This window comes from Rhincodon typus, chromosome 25 (assembly GCF_021869965.1).
Source record: "Rhincodon typus isolate 14 chromosome 25, sRhiTyp1.1, whole genome shotgun sequence".
In the NCBI taxonomy this organism is placed as follows: domain Eukaryota; kingdom Metazoa; phylum Chordata; class Chondrichthyes; order Orectolobiformes; family Rhincodontidae; genus Rhincodon; species Rhincodon typus.
Window position 1 is genome coordinate 17824025 of NC_063356.1, and position 14898 is coordinate 17838922.

The 14898-nt window shown below is 39.4% G+C and overlaps 1 protein-coding gene across 2 annotated transcripts in view; it reads right to left on the reverse strand.

Moving 5' to 3' along the window:
- LOC109934064 (plexin-A2) overlaps positions 1 to 14898 on the reverse strand; it is a 434576-nt gene that overhangs the window by 28504 nt on the left and 391174 nt on the right. For both annotated transcript variants that reach the window (XM_048612014.1, XM_048612015.1), the window contains 4 exons: positions 7924 to 7990; positions 6627 to 6773; positions 3943 to 4102; positions 1621 to 1724 (listed from right to left, as the gene is read on the reverse strand). In XM_048612014.1, the coding sequence (XP_048467971.1) occupies positions 1621 to 1724; positions 3943 to 4102; positions 6627 to 6773; positions 7924 to 7990 (478 nt within the window). The remainder of the gene's footprint in view (positions 1 to 1620; positions 1725 to 3942; positions 4103 to 6626; positions 6774 to 7923; positions 7991 to 14898) is intronic.

Below are 14898 nucleotides of genomic sequence, written 5' to 3' on the forward strand. Positions count from 1 at the left end.
TCAGTCCCCGTCAGCTTTTCACTAATTTGAATTTGCTTCAAATCTCCTCTTCATTATCTGTCACTATTCAAAGCATATAATGACTGACAACTCATCAGCTCTTGTTTGATATTAACCTTTACAGCACTGATTCTCTTTCGTACTAAACTTCAAGTGCCTATTACTCTATACCTTAAGCACATTTACGATGTTACATTGTGGGGAGGGAGCGTGGGTGGGAGGAATTCAACAATTATTACACATGGGTGTTCTACAAAGCCTATATGCAAAATGGTGTACAGAGGTCAATGCTTTTCAACGTTTCACAGTTTTACACAAAGTTACTTCAATAACCCGAATTCCTGAGGTTAATATCACTTCTTAAGGTTTCATAACAATTTGGTAAAGTATGGTTCTTGAAACAAAATAATAGCTCAGTGAATAAGCGAGCTGTTTTGAACTGGAAAGCATCAGTTATTGGGCCCTGCTATACAAACTCAGAAACTATTCCTTACGCTTCCCACACAATCAAACATTTCTAGGTCATAATACCCTGTGTGTGTGCACTAGGCACATACTTGGCCAAGTTGACTACCATGTAATCATGAATGGTATAGATGAGCTGAATGGTAGGTGCCTTTTCCCTAGGATGGGGAATTTCAAGATGACGGTGCATATTCTTAAGGCGAGAGGAGAGAGATTTTAAAAAAGACATGAGGAGCAATTTTTTTTTTAAACACAGAGGGCGGTTTACTTGTGAACTTCCTGAAGAAATGGTGGATGTGGGCATAGTTACAATGTTTAAAAGACACTTAGGTAAGTACATGAATAGGAAAGGTTAGGAGGGATATGGGCCAGGAGCAGGCAGGCGGGACTAGTTTAGTTTGGGATTATGTTTGGCATGTCTGGTTGGACCGAAAGGTCTGTTTCTGTGCTGTATGACTCTACGAGCTAAGGCAAATAATTTTTATTTATTACAATAATATTTATTTTGTTTCCATCAAGACAGTGAGCTGCTTAAAGTGCAGCCTTGAAAACTGGGCCTCCGTAAAGGCAACAGTGCCTCTCTATTCATAGATGAAGGGGCTGATTGGAAAGGAGGGGTTTGGGAGAGGCAATCAGGTCAAGGAAGAAAAGGCAGTACAGGTAGTTGCGGGGAGGGGAAAAGTGGGGAGAAGATGTGGCTGAAGAAAAAGAAAATGATAGCTCGGGCCTGGCACGGAGTGTGATGAGGTTGTGATGCTGCTCAAGGATGTGGGGGGTCATAATAGCAGTGATGGTTAAGAAGGTGCTGGCCAATAGCTGCCTGCAAGCTCTCAATGCAGAGAAGGCAGTACGCATCAGGGTAAGATGTGAGGACTTCACAGCCAAGCCTAATGCAGTATCCAGATACATCGCTGTAGCCATCCTCTATGGATGTTTCAATGCGTCAGCATTCTCCTCATTTCAAAGCAAGGAATCCCCTGTAATGATGAAGTTTGGAAGCTGGGCCACAAAATTTTAAATGCTTAAGTTGAATCAGTCTATTGTGCAGACTTTATGATGTTTTGGTAAGGATGAGGAGAGATTTGAGTTCAGAACCTTCTTGGGTTTCCCCAGAAGCAATTTGGTTCGATGTTGTGATGGCTGTGTCTGCATTACCTGATAGTGCAGCAAAGTGTTCAAGCGTTTCCAGTCATTTTCAATCTTAGTGGTAATGTCTTCATCTTGGAGAACAACTCGAGCCATTCGTCCCTGACGCCACTCTGCAGAGATAGAATGCAGATTAGAAACTTCCCATCACATTCTCTATTGCAAGAATACAAGACCATTCTTTCCTCAAATTCTGGGTCAAATAAAATGTAACCCAAAAATGTTTTTGCTTTCAATTGAAATGGCTACAGTGGAACTCACGTGAAGCAACAGATGATAAAACCTGAATTTATAACATTACTTACTGGTGCCCACCTACTTGTGCAAATGCAGAAAAGCCTACAAATCGCAGGAATTGTGTTTTTCAATTGAAAAGAAAAATCCTTGAAACAAAATTCCAATTTATCATTTTGGGCAAGTAAACAATCTGAATAAAGAAGAACATTTAGGGGCCAGTGATCATAATGTAATTTGATTCAAATTCTGAATGCAAAAGGAAAAAAAATTGGACAAAATAAAGATGTTGGACTGGGAAACAGCAACGTTTGCAGAAGATACCATCCTAATTAATTAGAAAGAAAATCACAAGCAGACCAGGAATGGAAATTATTTAAGTGCAAGACACAGAATAAGAAGTTGCATTTGGGCCTTAAATGCTGTCAAGGCATTATAATAGACTTTGCAACAAATCACTTTGAAAGTATTGTTATGCCAGGTATGCTGACACAGCAGTTCGCATATGCCTTGGTTCCACGGACAATAATGTGAAAGATGGCCAATTAAATCTGTTTAAATGGAAGCAGTTGAAGAATGAATATTGGAAGGCCAGAAGAATGCCCCTAGTCTTTGAAACAGTGTTAAAGGATCTTTTATGTTGATCTGTAAAGGCAGACAGAACTACCATTGAAGGTTTCATTTGAACGGCAGCACGTCCACCACTACTGTCACACCCTCTCAAAAGAGAGGTGCCAGGGAGAAGTGTGAGCTGAAGTACTGGAAATGGGCTTGAAGCCAAACCCCCTTGGTGAGATCATTACCACTAAGCCAAGACACTGGATAAGAGTGAAAACCTTCTGAACAGGAGTTAAGAGGCTTCATTAGCCCAGTGTTACTTCAATAAAGAAGGAGATTGCTGGGCAAAGGAGAATTGGCCAATGAAAAGAAAGCACAGCAAGGAGGTGGCTAAAAACAGGGGCAACAATGTACTGGAAGAAAAACAACAAGGAATCGGGGGGCTTGGAAAGAAAATGTTAAAGTGATAAGCAAAATAAATAATAATCACTAGGAACAAAGATGCATCCCTGATAGTATTTTTTCAAATGTAGTAGTGTATGGGCAAACATTTCAAATGTAAACTAATAGTGTGATGGAAGCAATACAGGACAGTAAGAATGCCAGATTAGGATCTGGAAGAACTAATGATTGAAATGTTTGCAAATAAAGGAAATGTTATTGAAAGGGCCAATAGGTCTCAAAGCTGATAACCTAATGGGCCTAGATACCTTTCACTCAAATGAGGTGTGAGCTTCTTTAGGAAATAGAAGAGTGAACACTTATTATTTCCAAACAGGCATTACCAAACACAGGTGAAGGGTAAGCTATATAACCATAAGTAGAAAAATCACGAAGGACTCTAATTATATCGAATCCACAACACAATAGGCCATTTGGTTCTAATGGTGTATATGTACTTAGAACATACAAATGTTATCCATTGTGACAAAAATCCTACATAATTTCCAAAATCTTCTTCTAAAGTTTGTTAATTTTATCTTTTCTTAATCCAATCATTGTGATTTATTTTGTTGTTTGATAACAAAAGTTAAAAAAACACTGAATTGCTTCATTTTTTAAACTTCCTGGTCTGTTGTCTATGAGAATATTTCATTATGACTGGCTGCTTGGCCTGCATGTTGACATCACTGCTGGAGACCATCTGGAGATCACTTAATTTGCTAGATTCTCTGGAAAGGGGAAGCCACATCACTGCATTAGCAAGTTCTTTGTGGACAATGATGAGCATCGTAGTTTTGATGCTCATTATGAAACTATTCCATGACGCACTGAAATTAAAGTAAATATGATTTGCATCATTTTGTATATTGGTGTCAAGGGGATAGATTTGGAGAATGTACTAGACATGTAGAAATGAAAAGCCGGAATACATTTTGCCAAGCTACTAAAAGTGGTCTTGAGGTAGACAAACACAGATTAAACATGTTATGTAAAGAGCAAGAAATAGTTCTGGCCTGGATTTAGCACTGGCACAAATACAATGGCTGAAAAACCTTGTTCAAAGCATAAAAGGATGAGATTCAATGTATTGTGTACCTAGGTCCATATCAACTGCCCGAGGTCGCTGAGAGTAGGGCACGTTTTTATAGCTGGAGTCTAGGATTTTCTCTTTAACTTGGGTGATCGTATCACAATTCAGCACCTTCACTGGAATCTCCGGACTGTTCTCATTCTCTGGATTCACACAGTTTAAAATCTGCATTCATATGAAAAGACAAAACTATGTTTAATGCAATTAGCTTACTATAAAACCTAAACAGACATACAGGTCTAACAAAAGGCTGCCTACAGCTTTGCAAAAGACTGTGCACTCAAGGGGGATTACAAGCAATCCAGCTAGGTTGGAAAAGGTAAACACAATATTGTTTGGGCATGGGGTGGTTAAGAATAACAGCGCTAACAGAATCATAAATGGTTATAGCACAGATGAGGCATTTAGCCTTATTGATCCAATGGTGTGCAAGAGAAACTTAGCTAGTTCTACTTCTCTGCTCTTTCTCGTAACCTTGCAACTTTCTCTCTTTGGGTGTTTATCCAATTTGTTCTAAAAGCCAGAATTGAGTCCGAGTCTATCTCCACAACACTTCTACTAGGCAGTGCAGTTCAGATCCTAATCATTTGCAGTCTAAAAGGGTTTTTCCTCATGCTGCCTCTAGTGCTTCTGCCAATCACTTTAAATCCATGTTCTCTGCTCAGTGCTCCTCTGCCCTCAATGAAAACAGTTTCTTTCTATCTACTGTCTAGACCCCTCAACGTTTTAAGTACATTGATTACATTTCTTCTCAACCTTTTCTTCAGAAGCGAGAACAGCTTCAATTTCTCCACCCAATCCAGGTAAATGAAGTTCTTCATCCCTGGAGACATTGTCAGATGTCTTCTGCAATGTCTCTAATGTTTACATTTTCTTCCTAGCTGAACCAGTGTTTGATTTCGGTTCATAACTTCCTTGCTATTATATATTCTTATGCCATCAGATTTAAAGTCAGGGATATCATGTGCCTTTTAATCACTTTTTTAAACTGCACTGTAATCTCCAAAAGAGGTGCACATACATCACTAAGTCACTGTTTCTGCATCCTTTAGAATTGCTTCTTTTAGTTTATATTGTCCCTCCTCATTCTTCCAATAAAAAAGTATTACCTCATATTATTCTAAATTGGTCTTCGGAAAGTTCTAAAGAACTGCCATTGGACCGGAAACATTAATTCTGATTTCTCTCCAAAGATGCTGCTAAACCTGCAGAGTATTTTCAGCAATTTGTTTTTGTTAGGTATTTAAATGGGCAGCACCGGGTCTTCTGAGCAGGGTGGTGGTGGTGGGGGCATGCAAGTCCTGCCCGTTGATAGCTGCCAGTCAGTCAGAGAGTTTGGATTGTTCATGGCTCCAGGTACATGTGAGTGACAGCAGGAGGTTGGCTGACAGGATGGGCGTTGCTGGGAAGAGGGGGGTGGCTTTCCCCCTTCACAATGCCATGTCTCTCGATCAATCACTAAGTGCCTCTGAATGATCAAATGTCCGCTCCCCCAATCCCTCCTTTGATCACCCAACCACCCCACTCCTACCTCCAAGCCCAGAACCCATCGTGATTTGCTTTTTGATTTCCCTGTATGGTGAGCCCTCCACCCACACTTGGGGGAATAGCTGCACCAGCCAGATGAGGCATGCAAGAGAGAAATAATTGCCCTTTACAGGCCTCAATTGGTATTATTGGGGCCAGGCTGTCCATGAAACTTGTGCAGAGCAATGGTGAAAAAGTAGTGACGTACCTACTTGACTAAATGCCCCTCCAGCTTCCAAACGTGATATGGAGGACGACATTAAATTCTGTATCTGGCCTGTTATTGTCACAACATCATGCTTCCAGTTCGCAAACTGTGCATACAGCTCACAAACCTGATTTGCCTATTCTGTGCATTTACATACTTGCATAGTCCTTTTAAGCCTGGCCCCATGTACTATCATAATTTTTTTCAAATTTTCTGTTTGCTCTCACCCAACCCTTTGGGTACCTGCTGACATTTCAAATACCATATCTGGGTTTCTATTCCCATTGCCAATTTTGTTTAAAACCTTCACAATAGCATGAACAAATTTCTGTGATAGATAACCACTGAACATGCCAGAAAAGGTTAGAGCTTGTTCACTCTAGTGTAAGTGAACTTTTTGAACAATATGATTGATATGAACAATATCAATCAGACACACACAAACTTTGCACTGAAATGATCTTTTACTCATGTGGAATCTCATTCTTTTGGATGTAAAACAAGTTTGAACACTTCATGATGCTATATTTATTTTTCCCTTTGTAATGTTATTCTTTGTGCATGATTCAGTATTGAATTAACTACTTTAACACCACCTGATTCAGCGTCAGTAAGAATTTACCAATAGGATTGTTAAAAGTGATACACAGTCATTTGCCATTCTTGCATGCTCCCAGATTCTCTTTAGGGGGACTCTGTTGAGATGGAGTTGTAAACACAGTAAGTTCCAGTGCAAAGTCCTTAGAAAATATGTGGGTAGGTGCAAGCATAAGGAAAAGTGGGCAACATTCTTTCAGCCTTATCTGCAAAATCTTAGCTATGATTTCCGTCATTAACGATTCATCAAAAAAAGTGTTTTTGTTTTAATGTAAGGGGACATTTTGCTTCAAATACCAGTTTTCCAGTACACACACACGATTGTGGTGCCCAGCTGGAGTTGACAATTAAACTCACTAGAGTCTTGTATTCAGTTTGTTGTCGGATCAATTTATCCTCACTCAACGAGTAGCGTGCTTCGCCTGTGATTGCGTCAATTGGTCCCTTCTCCATCTGTTGTTTAATGGCGCAGTACAGCATGAAGAGAGGCTCTCCTGCACACTCCTGAAAAATTGAACAAAGAAACATACTTCAGATTTACCTTGTTCTACAAATAATACTTTTTAGTTCACCTACTACCTATCTCCTAGTGATTGGAAATGGCAATGGTCCTCCTTTCTTAGGGGCATGCAAAAAAAAAATGTTATGGCCTCCTGGGAAGGCAACTGCGCCAGTGTGTTGTCTGCTATTAAAATGTCACAGCTTTAGGAATAACAGAACTGATCCATTCTCCACTGACAGTGTGAGGCCTCAGCAGTCCCAGAACATGATGGAAGACATTCTCACTGTGTGGTACGGACCATGGCGTCTGCCATCTTCAATTGCAGTGAGAGTGTTTTGTTTCAATTAAGATGGAATCAATGTTAAAGGTGCCAATTGGAGAGGTGCCACAGAGCAAGAAAGAAAATTGATGAAAACCGGTGTAAAGCGTAGACAATAAATATAAAAAGGAGGATTATGATTTCGGGATAAAGACGGAAAGGTGACAAGGTGAGCCTCACCCTGCTAAGTTAGTATTATATATAGATAAAATTTTAAAATAAACCTGAAACGTAAAGTTTGCCAAACAAAACATTAGATGCATAAATTTGCAACATTAACAAAAATCTTCGATCTGAAAACAAGCATTCATTCTACACAACCTCAATTCCATTAGTAGCTCTCAAGAAAAGCAATAGCTTAGAAATATTCTTCACAGGAAGCTCATCTTTCAGATAGATTTCCAAATTAAAATTTATTTGAATACAGAGAGGCAACGTCCTAGTGGTATAATCAACCTAGTAGACTGTTAATCCAGAGACCCAGATAAAGTTATGGGGATCCGGGTTCAAATCCTGCATAAAAATATTTTTTAAAAATCTGGAATTAAGAGTCTAATGATGACCATAAATCCATTGCCGATTGTCAGGAAAACCCATGTGGTACACTAATATCCTTTAGGGATGGAAACTGCCATCCTTACCTGATCTGGCCTACAGTAATGTAGTTGATTCCTAGCTGCTCTCTGGGCAATTAGGGATGGGCAATAAATGCTGACTTAGCCAGTGGGTCCCTCATATCATGAATGAATAAAGAGAAAAAAACTTTAGCAATATTTTTGAATAAGATATGTTTTAAACATTGACAAGTTTCCCTAGGGATTATCAGAACTTACCTTCAGGAATTTATGAAGGAGGAAGGCAAACCAATTTGTCAACATTTTCTCAGCCACTGATTCAGTCCTGAGGTTAGAAAGACAGGTGAATGTCAGAATGTCAGAAAATGTGTATTTTCAGGTTAAATTAAAACATTCTAATAATATTCCATTGGTCAAATCTAATGAATCCTATTGAATGCAACATTTTAAACCATTGAGCTGATAAAATACCACAATTCACAGGAGAAAGAAATCGAATAAACAATATGAAGAATATGATTATGAGGAAATCTCCAGAAGTCCATCAGCCTGATTCTTACTGTCCTGTCAGTCAGACTGTACCAGGATACAAACTATTTATTGTTCAGCTTATTTTTGTTTTTGAATACCAGGTTTTGTCTTTATGAAAAAAGAAAATACGTAATATTTTCTGACCAAAGGAAACATCATTAAAAATACAGAAACCACCAAAACGTACATCACAGAATCCAGAGAAATATAACCAACAAAAACAGGCAATAAATATCACTATTGAATATCAGAGCTGCCTGCAGTGAGAGAGGTGGTATTCACCAGGGTGTCCTACCTTTGCACAACTTAAAACTGGATAGCTCAATATGACCCAAGTACCTTCTTCAAGCCACTTCTGGTGAACAGAAACGTCCAAACTATCATTAAAAGCAAAATGTGAAAATGCTGTAAAATGAGTGGCCATGAACAGGTGTCAATAGATACGGAGGGAGTTTCATAGCTCGAGTAGTGAGGGTGTGCATTATATTCCAATCAATTTTAATCTGCTCTAACTTGAGAAACTTGCAATTCAACAGCAGCTGACAGAAATACAGAGTGAACCAATTTAGCACCAGATAGTTCTGTGAGGAGAGGCAGACACAGTCCTAATATTTATTCCCAAAACAACATTCTGCTGAAATACTATTGCACAGGAAGGGAAGGAAAATTCAATGCTTCCATGTTCAACTGTTGGAGAACAGCAGGATTGGAGAAAATATAATTAGTTTTGAAAGAACTGGTGTTCATATATGTTTTTTTAAAAAATAGTTTAATTGGAATTTAGTTTCTTCACTTTCATTAATTTTCTCCTCTTCCTCTCCTGAAAGCCATCAGCTTCTTAAACAGCACTTGTTACATCTCACTGATTCATTCAAGTAGCCATTCTTTCTGCATGAAGTAAGGTAGTTGAGATACTAGCAGGCAATTCAGACAGGCATCATCACAGCTGACTTAATGTCCTCCTAATCTAATAAACTAATGGATGATTTGGTGATGGGCAAAAAAAGTTATTTTTTTTAATTCGTTCATGGAATGTGGGCATCTCTGGCTACAGCCAGCATTTACTGCCCATCCCTCATTGCCCAGAGAGCAGTTAACAGTCAACCAAATTGCTGTGGGTCTGGAATCACATGTAGGCCAGATCAGGTAAGGATGACAGATTTCCTTCCCTAAAAGGACATTATTATTTATTTTTTAATTTTAATCCCTACAGTGTGGAAACAGGCCATTTAACCCAACAAGTCCACATCGACCCTCCAAAGAGCATCCCACCCACACCCATTCCCCATGTCTAACCCACCTAACTTAAACATCCCTGGGCACTACGGGCAATTTAGAATGGCCAATCCACTTAACCTGCACATCTTTGGACTGTGGGAGGAAACTGGAGCACCCGGAGGAAACCCACGCAGACACGGGGAGAATGTGCAAACTCCACAGAGACAGTCGCCCGAAGGTGGAATTGAACCTGGGTCCCTGACGCTGTGCAGCAGCGGTGCTAACCGCTGAGCCACCGTGCCACAATTAATGAACTAATTGGGAACAAAAACAAAGTTGCTGGAAAAGCTCAGCAGGTCCGGCAGCATCTGTGGAGATGAAAACAGAGTTAACGTTTCGGGTCTGGTGACCCTTCCTCAGAACCTCAGGGCTCTGGATTGTGACAAAAAAGGGAAATGTCATTCATTTTTCACTTTAAGGCCAACTATACTGCATCTACTTACAACAGAGATCAGATAAATAACCACTGATGGGGGAACTGAACCTGGGATATCCATGTTGAGTGTCATTGTCTACTCATATCCATTTTGTTATGGAAGCTGGACTGAATAAGATGGTTACATTTTAAAACATCTCCTTTAATCCTTGTTTGCAGAGAGGGGCATGACCAACTGTGAAATTTTCTGGGACACAAGCCCATATAACCTGCTTATTTAATGGAGATCGAGGCCAAGTTTTTCCACTTTGCTTTTACTAAGTTTGGGACAAACATGTTAGGAGGCTACTGAGCAGTTGCCCCCAGCAGTCAGATAATCTTATTACATGCCAAGCCAGGATTCTCATTCTGTTAGGCACCTTGACATTGGCAGATCAAGTCACCAAAAGCAGCTGGACCAATAGCCTCTTCCTCTAAAGGGCCACCAGTCAAGGCCTACTGTGCAGTGTGCCCAGTGGTGAGCATGTCGTTTTTTCCTTCCTTTAACAGACAAGGGGCTCAAGGGGGGGTCAGAGGCTCAAAGAGTGTCAGAGGCAAGGGCAGGGGATGACTTTTAGAGAATATCCCTTTGCCCACCCATCAATGCCTCCAAATGCTCTTCAATGTGGGGGCGTGGAGACTTGAGGCCCTTAAGTGAACAGATATTTTCTCATCAACATGTTTAAAAATGTTTTTACACACCTCTGGAGCAAGTGGGACTTGAACCCGGCTTCCTGGCTTAGAAGCACAAACTGCACCTCAAGAGCGCTCTCCTTTAGTGACCATTAACAGACCATATGAGGACCTTCATTATTTAGGATGTTGCTTATGTTTGGTTTTTAATAGGAAACACCTTTTCTGTAATTTAGTCTGTTAATTCATTACTCAGTGCTGTTATGTTTATGTTGATTTTAGTGTATTTAAGTTTGTCGCTGGGAAATTCCTAGCTCTTTTTGAAACTTATTGGCTTTATGGGAAATGGAACAATTGTGAGACTTAATATGGGACTGTAGCACTTCTTTCTACCTTCAAATTTGTGGGGATGCAACAACACAGTGAAGTCAGTATAATATAACGTATCATTGGGGTCATCTGCACTACATTTTCATTGAAGAATCAAATTATCATAGAATCCCTAGAGTGCAGAAAGAGACTATTCAGCCCAACAAGTCTGCACCAATCCTCCAAAGAGTACCCCACCCAGAACCAGCTCCCACTCCATCCCCGCATTTCCCATGGCTAATCCACCTAACCAGTACATCCCTGGATATCAAGGGGCAATTTAGCATGGCCAATCCAGCTAAGCTGCACATTTTTGGATTGTGGAAGGAAACTAGAGCACCCAACAGAAACCCACACAGACATGGGGAGAACATGCAAACTCCACACAGACTGTCATTTACGGCTTGGATCGAACTCAGATCCCTGGCACTGAGAGGCAGCAGTGCTAACCACTCAGCCACTGTGCTGCCCATTTTAATGCCACAAAATGCAAAAACAGATGAACAGGGTGGTGATGAGGATTGAAACCACATGATTCCATATACATTGAAGGGTTTGGACAAGTGGTGGTAGCAAGTGAGGTAAGAACTAAGAGTAAAATTATGATTTAAAACAAATCCATCCATGTACTAGATAGTGTAACTGTTGTCATTGCTATTTGTGAAACTATCTCATGACTTTTCAAGCACTCAAAGTGGGTTTTGGTACCCAGTCTCATTCCAATAGAATTATACAAGATAAAGAAAAATCCATCACTCTGTAGATTACCATTATTCAATTTATTGTCACAAATTATCAGACAGCTGAAAGTAGAAGCAAGAGGCATTTAATGCTCAGAGGATTAAATGCAAGAACTGCTTTGCTCATGTGTTGCCTGTCATTTGCTGTACTTTAATACCACTAATTTGCAATATTCCATTGTTGAAAGTATTACACAAGAAATGTAGAATCTATAGCTGCAAGTAATAAATAACATTAGTGATGAAGTAGTATTGCAAGTGCAAGGGGCTGGTAATGGAGCCCCCGACCTGAATATTTACAATATCTGTGGAGATAATGATGCATAGTGTTAAAGTTGTCACCTCTGGTTAATAACATCTGCTTGAAATTCTGCAGACTGAAACTCTATTAAGATGTTAATCTATGAAAACATCATTCTATTTTGGTGGGTAAGGCGTTTTTTTCCTCCCTTTTTAGAATTTTAAATATGCAAATGTGCACATCCATGGGAAAAGATGGAATACGAGCAATATAAGGCCGTCACTTTATCACTTGACCTTGTGGCAACATTGTCTACAGATGCATGTGCAGAAAATCATGCCATAATGTTTAAATTTAACTGGGAGCTGAAACAGCCACTTACAATCAGGGAAAGTAAAACACAAATTGAGAAGAAATTACAGTTCCTCCAAGTTATCTGCTCAAATGAGTTCAAATTGTTTTTTTTAAATTCTTGAATAAAAACAGTTAACCTGTTGCAAATCATTTTAACAGATTTTCTGGAGGAATATTAGCAGTTAAGGCCAATTTACTTAGATGTCATAAGCTTAATTATACACCACTGAGGATGTCGAGTTATCTTTTTCTAGCCTAACAGTTAAGATTAACTTTGTCCATGGTTAACACTGAAGGAAGAACAGTAACTTTAAAACCATCATTTGGTTTTGGCACCATTTAGCTTATTATACATGCACAGATGCTGTGCAAAAAATTCATTTTGTGAAGGAAACAGAGAATTGTCTTATGACAGGCTTCAAAACATTAAATGTGTAGATTTCAGACTTTATTGTAAAATATTTTCTTTCTTGGAAAATCTCATCAGTTTAGCTCCTGATAGTAAACTACCTTTGTATCGGATTGTGGCGAGTTCAAAGCACAAATTAGAATTTGAGCATATGTACTGCTCCAAAACCTTAGAGATGTACTGCGCTGGCATTTCCGTGGTACATATACTTTACTGGTATTCAGGTTGGGAGTGAATAGGATAATTTTAGATGAGTAAAGTTTGAAAGAGGCAAGCCCAGATTCCTAGCACCTCTCTGCAGAGTAGCATTCTGGGAAGTCTGGATGTAGGTACAGTGGTTGCTAGGCAACAGTGCACTGGCAAGGATGCAAGAAAGGACAAAATGAGCAGAAGAAAGGGATTAAAAACTATGAAAGGACAGAAGGCCCAATTGCATGGACATGAAATACAGAATCATCCAAGTTATATCATTTTCCATTTGGGAAAGTCAGCTGACCTGACCAGTACATGCAGTGTCACTCACTCTGCCCATGCCAGCTCCTTGAAAAAACTTTTTAAATTGTCCAATTATTCCATTGACCACCACTACTGCTCTTTTTCTACAGTCCTGGGAATGTTTCCTTTGTAAGTATATATCCAATGCTCTTCTAAAGGCTATTGATGAAGGGACAAAAATTATGCTCAAGCTCTTGGTTGGGAATAGAATATACAGCTATTTGAAATACTGAGTAGCAAAAATAATACAAAGACTTTAATAAGAAAAAAATAAACAGATAATGGGTTAATATAACATTAAATCATCTCTCTCTAGTGATGCCATGGTGACTGTGAACACACAAGCCTTTTTATTTTTACGGCACAGAAGATTATGTTACATTGAAAGAATAATGAGATTTAAACATACAGTAGATTTTATGCTGACATTACTGTATCTACAGCAGTTTTCTTTGTATACTTCTGTTTTTGTTCAACTGGAGTCAAAACTTATTAGCAGAACTAAACTGTCCATTGTTATTTTAGTCTGCCCCACATTTTATTTTCAAAAATGTCTCCCTCAGGCCACAGGCAATCTTTTCCAGATGCTTCAAAATATTTTAAAAGCCATTTCACACACAAATGTCACTGCGTCTACATGAGGCCATCTTCCTCACTTATTTGGAATGTGATTTTCAGATGTTCTCTATTTAATCTCTGGATATGATTTCCTTCTTAACATCCCAACAGGGAGCATTTGATACTTTGCTCTGGCTATATTTAGGATCCTGGAAACCCAACTTTCAACAAACAAGGAAGCTTCCTTTCAATAAAACACAAACAATGGTTAAAATTTAATCTCAAATTATTGACAACAGACCTTATTTCAGTAGCAGACGACAACATATACCTGAAAAGGTAATCTAGATAGTACTTATTTTATGTAGGACACAAAGGGAGGAATTTATATGTATGTCCATTTAACATACTGTTTGATGAAAACCTGCTGCTATACTTTTGTAATCGCAGAGTAAAATTGAATCTGTAGGTTTCAAAGGTGGAATCTGACATGGGCTCTCTCTTCTGTTAACAATTCCCAACATTGCTGGTGGTTATCAGCTGTACCTAATGCAGTGACTCTTTATTAGATCCCATCAGTTCCCAAGGATTGCCTACAGCTTAATGCCACCGTGAGGGAGGATTTAGTGGCAGTGCAGTTTCATTGGGCTTAATCTGTAATGGTAGATACAGATCTTTGTTCCGCCCTTTATTCTCAAAAGGATTTGCTGCATGTACAAGAAAAGTAGTATTTTTTTCAGGCTAAAGGTACTTTGAAGACAAAAGACCAGCTTTGGATGGTAACTGGACCATCCTTTGGGTAGGAAGGAGTGATGGTGGGGAGAGATAAGGGAGTAAAATGGAGTTAGTGAGTGCAGCACTACGCTCATTGCTCACTTTGATCACTATCTTGTGACTCCTGTTAGCAGGTACCTACGTTGATGTACAAGGACAGAATCTCATTTTGAGAAACATCCACTCATGAGGTCAAATGTCACGAGTTTCGATTTTAACTTCAGATGCAAATCTGCAGGATAGAAGAGGCAGAAATGAGTAGCGACCAATTCACTCTTTCCAGAGTCTGGCGCCTTGGAGATTTGAACTCTGAGGCCTCATTTGAGTGTGTTCGCACTGACCCCTGTTTGGGAAAATGCCTTGACCAGCAGGTAGGGGTATAAATTAACAGAGAATCAGGCCACTGGCAGCAACAGACAGTTATGGTGCATTGCAA